Raw genomic sequence first — 10,027 nt, forward strand, 5'->3', positions numbered from 1 at the left:
CAGGAGGATCCAATTCCACAGTATTGCTGGGAACAGAGGTGAGACTGAATGACCTGTAGGTCCCAGGTCTTGTGTTGAAGTTTGAACTCAGCCAGCAGCCAGATGCCACGTGGCCAGCCGTTTACCTCCCCCCTCCCTGGTAAAATAGGAAAGAAACAGAAAGAAGAGAATTGTACGTTGAATAAAAAGAAAGAATTTACTAAATATAAAAAGAGAACAACAGTAATAATAGTAAGTCAAAGCAGAAATGGGTAAAAGGCTGCAGTGGTTTACCAAGCACGGCGATTACCCCTGCCCCCCAGCAACAACACAGCCCAAGTCAAAACGTGCCTGAGATAGCCCACCGACCCAAATCCCTGGGCATGACATCACACGGTATGAAATACTCCAGTGAAAGTTAACTCGACCCTCATCGAAATCAGGACATCTTCCTTTTTCTCCTTTTTAAAAATGAGGGTTATGTTTCCCCTTTTCCAGTCAGCAGGAACTTTGCCAAACTGTCACAACTTCTCAAATATGACAGATAGTGGCTTAGCCACTTCATCCGCCACTTCCCTCAGGACCCACAAATGCATCTCCTCAGGTCCCATGGACTTGTGCAACTTCAGGTTCCTTAGATGATCTTGAACCTGATCTTCTCCTGCAGTGGGTGGTTCTTCATTCTCCCAGTACCCACCTTTACCTTCTGCATCTTGGGCAGTGTGGCTGGAGCTCTTGCCTGTGAAGACTGAGACTGAGTACCTCTCAGCCTTTTCTATGTCCAAGGTGAACAGGTCTCCCTTTTCTTTCCAGAGAGGGCCCACATTCTCCTTTGCCTTCCTTTTATCACCAACATACCTACAGAACCCTTTTTTGTTGCCCCTGATATCCCCGGCCAGATTTAGTTCTGTCAGGGCTTTGGCCTCTTCCCCCCGGCCCTCCGCCCCGGGGTACGGGTGCGCGTAGCAGCTGTGCGGGAGGCTCCGGGCCCTCCTCCCGCCGGCGGAGGCGCCCCGCTGCCGGGGTGACAAAGCGGGGGACGTCGGGCCCTGCTCTCCCTCCCCTCGGGTAGTGAGCGGAGCCGCTGAGGGGCTCTGGAAGTGTCGGACTCGGTTCCCGCCTTCCGTGCTCGGCTGAACACCTGCAAAGTAATGGTGAAACCTTGCTTTCAACCCTGAGCTGTCGTAGCGGAACTTGGTTTATTCCCCCTCCCTGTGCTACTACCCTTACTGCCCGCCCTTCTGTCTTTCAGAAGGATTTAAATGGTACCGAGAGTATGATAGCAAGCAGCGAGTGGGGGACCAGTAGTGTTAGAGTGAGAGGTGACAGACTCAATCGGGCCTGGCCTTAAGAATTGTGATAATAATTGTAGAGTTTTTTGTAAATATAATATTGTTTTGGACATCAGTGGGACTTTTCAATCCTAAATTATCTGTACCTAAGTTGCAAACAGAATTCTGGTTTTTTTTGTTTGTTTTGTTTTGTTACAGTGAGGGGTAAAAAGGGAGGTATTGCAACTGGATTCCTCACTAAACTAATACTTTTTGCTCCAAGCTTGCTCGTTGTGTAGAGCAGTTTTTTCCAAACATCTTTGATCAGAACTTTACTTTCCTGTAATATTTTGGGCTGGTCTTTTGTTTGTACATGTATTTCTATTTTCTGACCACCCCAACAGCTTTAAGTGCCAGCCCTAGGGGTAATCTGAGTGCAAAAAATGTCATCTTTACTTTCAGATACCCTAAACTCCAGCATAACTGCCCTTGACTCCATCAATAGTTCATAAATTCTAGACTCCCCAAGTTAAACATTACTGGAGCCTAACTACCGGGTTCATCTGGAGATACACGGTCTAATGATTCCTTTGTTACTACTAGTCCTGGTGTTGTTCTCAGTGGTCCACCTGAAATGTCTTTTGAGGTGCCGGCCCTCTCAGACTGGCCCATTTTACATGTGTGAAAGAGAAGAAGAAAACAAAGACTCAGATATTCACAAAGCCCTTTAATGTTCTGTGGCTAAGATTCAGTATTGTTTAAGAGAGCAGCATTTCTGAGGTTTATATATATAACTCTTTTGTCCTGCTTAAAGGGCATGAAGACACAGCACACAGAAGAAAACAGTAGCCCAGATGTATGTCTTCATATCCATATTGTAATACTGTGTTTTGCATCTCCCTTTGTCCTGAAAACGGGGCATTTGAGGACAAGACAAAGATGGGCAGCAGTCCTCAACCTTAAAAGCGCTCAACAGAAAAGCTAGTTTTTCTGACTATTTAGTATAATGTCTATCTTCTACTCATATATACTGTTGCTATATTTACTGGCAAAAGTACAGGTATATTTCATTTCTGTAAACAAACATTTCTTATTTCCTTTGTGCATAAATCCTCTAAATACTGGAAAGCTCACTTTCAAGTTTTTTACTACATGCTATTCAATATTTGTTTCAGATTGTTGATATTGTTGTTGGAAAAGATGAGAAAGGCAGAAAGATTCCAGAATATCTGATCCATTTTAACGGTTGGAACAGAAGGTAAAAACCTGTATACACAGTTTCAGTTCTTCAATTTCTTCTATTTTATTCTGGAAAGAAAAGCGTTGCACAGAATATCAAAGGACTTTGGTTGCATGAATATTTCTGGTTTTGTGAATTCCTTTAATATACTTGCTCATATTGACACGTTGGTCTGTATCCATAAATTTTGGTGGATCAGTTTGATAGCCATGATTTTAAACTTTATGGGATATCTGTATTTGGCATATACTTGTGGCTTCTAGGTTTCCATTAATGAAAGGAGTTTATACTTTGTTAAATCTAGACCTGGATTGTTTGGTTATTAAGGCCAGTATATGAGCGTGATCCCTGACTGTGATCTATATAGCATGTGTTGGTGCTAGAAACACTATCACATGTTTAAATCAAGGTTTGAGAGATTTTAAGATAGCAGCATGAGAGTTGAAGCAAAGTGAATGCAAAAGGATGCTAACCTTGTGACACAGATGTTGCTTCTGAATGACATTGAGTGCTTTTTAGATTTTATGTAGATTAACTCATTAGTAATCATGAGTGGCATATATTCATAGCCATTAATAATTTTCTTTTGACCTATCCTTAGCTGGGATAGATGGGCAGCTGAAGATCATGTTCTTCGTGATACAGACGAAAATCGCAGATTACAGCGTAAATTGGCACGGAAGGCTGTGGCTCGCATGTAAGAAATCCTTTTGGTCTAAAAATGAATGAGAAATTAATTTTCCGATTCAAACAGATACATCCAGATGTCTACAAGTGAGCTTGGCCTCTATGCTCATGCTGTAGATGGTAGATACCTACTCAGTACAGTCAGTGCATTCTAGAGAGCTACTCTTCTCATACTAAGGTAGATACCTACATACTGTTATTAAACAACACTCTAAATGACTAACAATAACTATGTTATTCTTATTCTGCAAAATGCCTGTATATTGGATCTACATCTCCCCAAAGAAATGTACTTGAAAAATAACTTAGGAAAACCTGAAGTATTTTTCAGCCAAAGGCAATAATCTAATATTGGTTGTCCATGGCTCGAGGATCTGCTTGAGAACACGAATATGAGGTAATATACAGACATTAAGGTATCCACTCTCAAATAAACATTGTCCAAATTATTTCAACATTAATTAATGAAAATAGCTCAAACATGTTTCCTGTGCATTTGCATGTTATGTAATTGGCTAGGATAAACAAATTAAAACATTAGCCATATTTCTGTGAACCATCTTATGTTCTGCAGGAGAAGAAAGGGAAGAAAGAAGAGACGTTGCAGGTTGCCTGGTGTTGACTCTGTATTAAAAAGCCTTCCTTCTGAAGAAAATGATGAGAGTAGCGAAAACTGTGAGTTTGTTTTCATTCTTTGATAACTGGCATGATGCCTTTAACTATTTGAACTAGGGGTACAGTGGATGTTGTAATTTGCTATTAGGATGACATGAGAGCATCACAGTTCTATTTGAAACATATGGAGGCAGTCATATGAAGAGCGAGCACTGTGTATCATGCTCAGCATCTATTAAGATACCTCCTTTCTTGTGTTCCAGAGGCTTTTCCTTGGGTCACTTCCACTCAACTATTCTAATCAGTGATTTCAGAGCTTAATGCTCCTTTGTTTAGTGTAATATTACTAGGTGCAAGAAGCCCTCAGTTTTCTTTGTTTAGTGTTAGAAAACAAGACTCTTTTCCTTGCTAGTGTTGCTGCATGTTTTAGGGGCCAGTAAGATTTTCCCCAGTCTACCTGGCATAAAGGTCTGTTTCTTGTCAGCTGACTGGCTGATTTCACTCTCAAGCCAGCTCTTTCATTTCATAGCATTTTTCTTTGTAGCTTGAAACCAGCAGGAACACTGGCTGGCACTTAACTGATGTTCTGACAACTGTCACCGCACAGATCCAGACCTTCTGATTGAATGATTGATATGTTAATCCCTTGTTCAGAAATGAAGTCCAATAAAAATTGAAAAGATCTGTGAGTGTTCAGAAATGTAGGGAGCTTTTAAAAGTGTTTATCAATTAGAAGATGCAAGAATACTTATGTAAACTTATTGTCTCGCATATTAAAAAAGCTTGCAGTGTGCTATAAATAATAGTGTGTTTAATTAGATTAGAATTATTCATCATCATTAAATATGACAAGCTAGTTGTGGGGTTTGGGGTTTTTTGGGGACTCTTTTGCATTGAGGCCTGAAATTATGGTCTTATATGTTACATTGCAGAGGTTAAGATAAATCTGTGAAATCTCTTTTACACAGCTATAAGTAGTTCTTCTGGTGACAGTGATGAAGGAACAGATGAAGAAATAAAAAGTGAAGAAAGTGACATAGAAGAGAGGACAGAAATGGTATATTCATGAGCTCCTTAATAGAATTTATACATCTGTATTTGAAACTCTGGAAAAATTGAAGTAGATGACATACAAGCCACAGCTGGTAATTTAGCTGGAATTAAAAGCATCATTTTCTTACTCCTGGTGCTTACTGTGGTTAAGTTTTTTAAAATTGTAGGACACTTCATATTCTTGTAGAATTCTTTGATATTAATCTAAAAGTACACATTTGTTTCTTTTCCTTTCTTCTTCCACATAAGGCTTATGTGGAGAACGTATAGCAAACTAGATTATCCGGATTTGTGGGTGCTGTAAAATTTTACTGGTCTATGCAGATGGGACAAATCCTAATAGCAACAGGATCTTTCTGGCTTTTGTATTTTACTGTGAAATGGGCATGTCAACTCTGGACTTAAATGAAAATGTAGAAGACTGACTTCAAGAAAAAAGTTTATTTTTTCTACATTATTTTAAGAAAGTACAGCATAAACAGTTGTTCTGAAGGTCTGTGGAATCTAACTACTACAGTGTGGGTGACTAAGCAGCAAAGCCTAGCAAATTTCTGTCTTTTCCTCTGTGTTAAATGCTTAAGCAAATGCTAGATTTAAAAAGAGTTTTAAAAAATGAATTCGCTGATGACTTTGAAGCAGTATTGTTAAATTGTTTACAGTAAGGCTACTATCCACTTAAATATTTACCATACTTTGTATTTTTACACGACAATACTTGATTTTTGTATTGTATCGTGTCTATTGAAGTTCTTTTTCACTAATATTCATAAGCACCACCAATATATGGTTTCTTGCACTGATCTCTTGTAGAAAGAAGAGCAAGACACTCACACAAAAAGGGACATGGAAGAAAGAGCAATAAGCATAGAAATTCCTGAAGTCTTGAAAAAGAAGCTTGAGGAAGACTGTTACTATATTAATAGAAGAAAACGGGTATGAAATAAAAGCTATGAAATGAATGTGCATGGAAGGGGTTATGAGGAGGGCACCACAAATAGTTCCTGCATATAACAAGTCCTGGTTTTCTTGAACTTTATTGCAAAAGTAAGCTTAGACAGTATAAGGAAGGATAAAGAGAGTGTAGGGACCAGTCTTCCTTATAGCTAAACCAGTGAGTTGTTGTATTTAAGAATGTAACATTTCAGTACCAATTGTGTTTTAGAGTGCAGATTGTTTTTTAAAGCTGGAAATGTAAGCTTGTTGACCCTATTTTTGTTTCTCCAGTTGTTTATAAAGGATTGATCAAAAATGCAGTTTAAGGGTTCAAATTGATCACTCATGAAATAACTTAATGCAATAGAGGCTTGTTCAACTAGTCAGTACATTACAAACTCCTGTTTTAGCTTGGTATAGTTACTGTTTTTGTAAGACATTAATTTGTTGTTCCTTTTTCAGCTAGTGAAGCTTCCTTGTCAGACAAATATAATAACGATCCTGGAGTCATATGTGAAACATTTTGCTATTAATGCCGCTTTTTCAGCCAATGAAAGATCTCGGCACCATCAGATGACTCCACATGCTAATATGAATCTTCATTATGTGCCACCAGAGAAGAAGTAAGTAATCTTTAGTCCAGCACTATTGCCACAAGATGAATGATCTTGCATTCTGTCTACTGTTTCAAGACTGTTCACTTCTATGAGCTTATACTGTGATGTATGTCTGTGAGGCTTAAAATATTTGGCAGATACCTACAGTACAGTAATGCTGACAATTTATCAGTGAGTCCCTATGATCTGAAAAGCCATTATGCAAAATCATCAGTATCCCCTTTTAACATGAATTCTTGTGAATATTGTGACCCTTTTTGGAAGAATGTGTTACTGTTGTCTATGTGAAGAGCTTTTTGAGCACTGAGAGAGTATCTGATGAGAGAATTCCCTGCTTAAATAAAATTGAACAGATTCAAATTTTATAAAGGATAAAAATGTTATGCAAACACTTACAGGGAATGCTTAAGTGTAGGTGATTTTTTTTTATTTATTTATTTAATTGGCATATTTTAAATCATAGAATCAATACCTAGGGAAACAATGCATGCAGTAACACCAATCCTGTTTATTAAAAATGATTGCATCTTAGTTGCTGTTTTCTTGGCTGAGCTGTATAATTCTTTTACCATGCTACAAAAGCAGTGTGGCGACCCTGCATGCTTGGGGTGGGGTGGGGGTGTCTTTTTCTTATACTAAAGATTCTCAATATTATATGACACTGCTTCTTGATGTAAGTCTGCACTGGTGTGAAATCTTGTATTTTATCAAAGAGAAATCTTTTCTTACCACATTCTATTTCAATGGTGCGTATTTATGCTATTCCTTGCAATATTTAGGTCTGTGAGAGTGTCTTGGTATAATAATGATGTCAGTCATTATTTGACAGATTGATACTTTCCTTCTTTGTAATATAATCTCTCAAACAAGATTAGATGAGACATCAGAAATAGGAACAGAAGGTTCTATGCACATTATGATTTTTAAGGGTGTATGTTTAAGTGACTTCCTCAGTAATGAGGGTGTTTTAATAACGAAAATGGGTGTAATTTCAGCGATCCATTAAGTAGGAGAGGTTTAGCTGACAACTTTATTGTATTGCCCTTACTGCTCTAACACAGAAGGTAATTGACCTCCTTGGATGTGATAGAATTTCTGCGCATGATGGCTTCCTGAATCAATTTATGTACAATGTTTTTTTTAAAAAAACAAAACAAAACAAAAACAATGCACAAAAGCAGTAGTTTTAGCAGGTGGTATGGAATGGTAATAGAAGGTATGGAATTTCTAATGTGGGTCGTTGTGGCAGAATCAAATTACTGTTACCATGCACATATATGCACTTGAGACATGAGAGGTGAATACCTTCAGAGAGGTGAGAGGTGTTGAGGTGGGCTGGACTCTGTTCTTGGCTCTGCTTGTAACAGCACATCTATGCAACACCTAGCACTGTGTGTGTTTTACACAAGCCCAAAACTGAAATTCCTAGTAGTCTCTAAATGTCATGCTTTGGTTAGCAGGAGCAGGCCATTGGAGACTGATCTCCAGTGCAAATGTATCTGATTTTGTTGTTTCACTGGATATCTCTTAAGCATAGCCTTAACTGCATCTTAGTGGCTGTAGATCAAATTCTGCATCTGCCTTTTAGACAGATTCAGTTTGCGTACTTAATTTTTCTGGCAGGTGCCTCTTTTTTTGAGTCTAGTAAACTTGTAAAAACAAAATAATGCTTACATGAAAAACTTAACTAACTTTATTTACTGTAAAGTAGATTTTATTGATCCAGTAAATAGTAATACAGTGGAATCACTGTATGATTTTGTTGGACCTTATTAAGCACACTTAAAATTTGTATTTGTCTGAAGTTACCAACAGCAATCATTGTCTTTAAGTATGCTTTTTATCACTCATTACTTCATGATGAAATCAGCATATTGCAGTTAAGACATTAATGATCTGTATTAAAGGGAATTTCCTACAATCACACTGTAAAATTTTGACATGCAATTTTGAAATTCATCATCCATTTTTTTTCTCTAGTGTTGAACTGTGTAAAGAGATGGTGGATGGGCTGCGAATAACCTTTGACTTCACCCTTCCATTAATTTTGCTCTATCCTTATGAACAAGCTCAATTTAAGAAGGTGACTTCATCAAAATTCTTTCTTCCTATTAAAGAAAATTCAACAAATACTAACAGGTAGGTTGGGTATATGTAGTCTAATGCTGCTTATCTCCTGAGCAAAATGGAATAGAATGTGCTTATGTGTTCAGAATAGGATGATTTCTCTCAGACTTCGAGTTTAGCATTTCATCAAGATAACTTTTAAGTTTTCTGTGAATTGCTTGCCTGAATTCAGGTTCTGAATTTCTATCTGGTTAACTTCTAAAGAGGTTTGTACTGACTAGCATAGAGTTACACTGCAGCTTTGTAGGGAAAAAAATGACATTGAAATGTCAGTTTGTGTTCATTAACTTCTAAATTTGAAACTAAATATACTTCTGGAAAATGTCGAATTTGAATAACTATTTAACAAGATCTGTGAAACTAGGAGGATGTCCTTTAGGGGAAGAACCCTGACCCCTTCTGTAAAGCTGCCTTTATTTCCTAGAAATCAGGAGGAGCTTTCCCCAAGTCCTCCTCTGCTGAATCCACCAACACCTCAGTCGACTGACAGCCAGCCTACAACAGGGGAGCCAGCCACGCCAAAAAGGCGGAAAGCTGAACCGGAAATTCTGCAGTCGCTGAGACGTTCTACACGCCATAGCTCCAACTGTGACAGGCTATCAGAAAGCAGTGCTTCCCCACAACCTAAGCGACGGCATCTTGAGACCCCAGCTTCTATGCCAAAGCTTTTCTTGCACCTGGAAAAAAGTGGGTTTTACTGTTCAAATTACTTCTCTAAACAAGATCTTGTCTTGTTCTTTTTTTTTAATGTCATCTGGACTGAACTGAATGAGTAGGAATTCATTACATTTTGTATCAATTTTTTATCTCTGAAGCTTGTACCAAAGGGAGAAATACAAAGCAATATTCTCAGTACTTTGGTACTGTATTTCTCAACAGAATTCAAGGAGATGATTTCTGTGAGCCTGCTTTAGGCATTTATTGAATTCCAGTGTTTTAAGACTTTGAAAAATTTTAGCAGCAGGCCTTAGTTATGTTTAATGGCTTATAGTTTCATAAAACAGATAAAAGTTATTTCTGATTTGTTCTGTTTTGTTTTTCCTTCCCTTTTGAAGAAACCCCTGTCCATAGTGGATCATCTTCACCTATAACTTTGACTCCTAGCAAAGAGGGGAGTGCAGTTTTTACTGGCTTTGAAGGTAGAAGAAACAATGAATTGAATGAGGTAACAGATTTTTATGTTACTGTCCTAGATTCAATGATTAAAGGTTTTGCTGACCTCAGAGTAGGGCTACGTTAGGAAAGGTTTTGTTTGTATTACTTATTTCATCTTTGACTGTACAGTTATGCACAGGCTAAATTATTTATGGGGCTATAAAGACTATATCCCAACATTTTCATGTCTTATGTTTAGGTTTTGTCCTGGAAGTTGATGCCAGAGAATTATCCACCAAGTGATCAACCACCACCTCCCTCATACATCTATGGATCTCAACATTTGTTACGGATGTTTGGTAAACTAATGCAGAACTGTGCTGAATCAATTTTTTTTTTTTTTTTGGGGG

General features: G+C 38.0%; 1 protein-coding gene across 5 annotated transcripts in view; it reads left to right on the forward strand.

The window, feature by feature from the left end:
* The first annotated feature begins 935 nt into the window (after positions 1-935).
* The window catches only part of MSL3 (MSL complex subunit 3), a 20,767-nt gene continuing 11,675 nt past the window's right edge, over positions 936-10,027 (forward strand). For 4 of the 5 annotated variants that reach the window (XR_003398632.1, XM_026850669.1, XM_026850680.1 and 1 more), the window contains exons 1-11: positions 936-1,127; positions 2,426-2,508; positions 3,092-3,187; positions 3,752-3,852; positions 4,761-4,849; positions 5,656-5,778; positions 6,241-6,401; positions 8,376-8,534; positions 8,947-9,209; positions 9,578-9,687; positions 9,877-9,976. Coding sequence is in view for 4 of the 5 variants with exons in the window: in XM_026850669.1 (XP_026706470.1) it covers positions 3,186-3,187; positions 3,752-3,852; positions 4,761-4,849; positions 5,656-5,778; positions 6,241-6,401; positions 8,376-8,534; positions 8,947-9,209; positions 9,578-9,687; positions 9,877-9,976 (1,108 nt within the window). In the remaining variant the exon portion in view is untranslated. The remainder of the gene's footprint in view (positions 1,128-2,425; positions 2,509-3,091; positions 3,188-3,751; positions 3,853-4,760; positions 4,850-5,655; positions 5,779-6,240; positions 6,402-8,375; positions 8,535-8,946; positions 9,210-9,577; positions 9,688-9,876; positions 9,977-10,027) is intronic. The other variant, XM_026850660.1, reaches the window with a different exon arrangement.

Source organism: Athene cunicularia (assembly GCF_003259725.1).
Source record: "Athene cunicularia isolate RWA chromosome 1 unlocalized genomic scaffold, athCun1 chr1_part1, whole genome shotgun sequence".
NCBI lineage: Eukaryota > Metazoa > Chordata > Aves > Strigiformes > Strigidae > Athene > Athene cunicularia.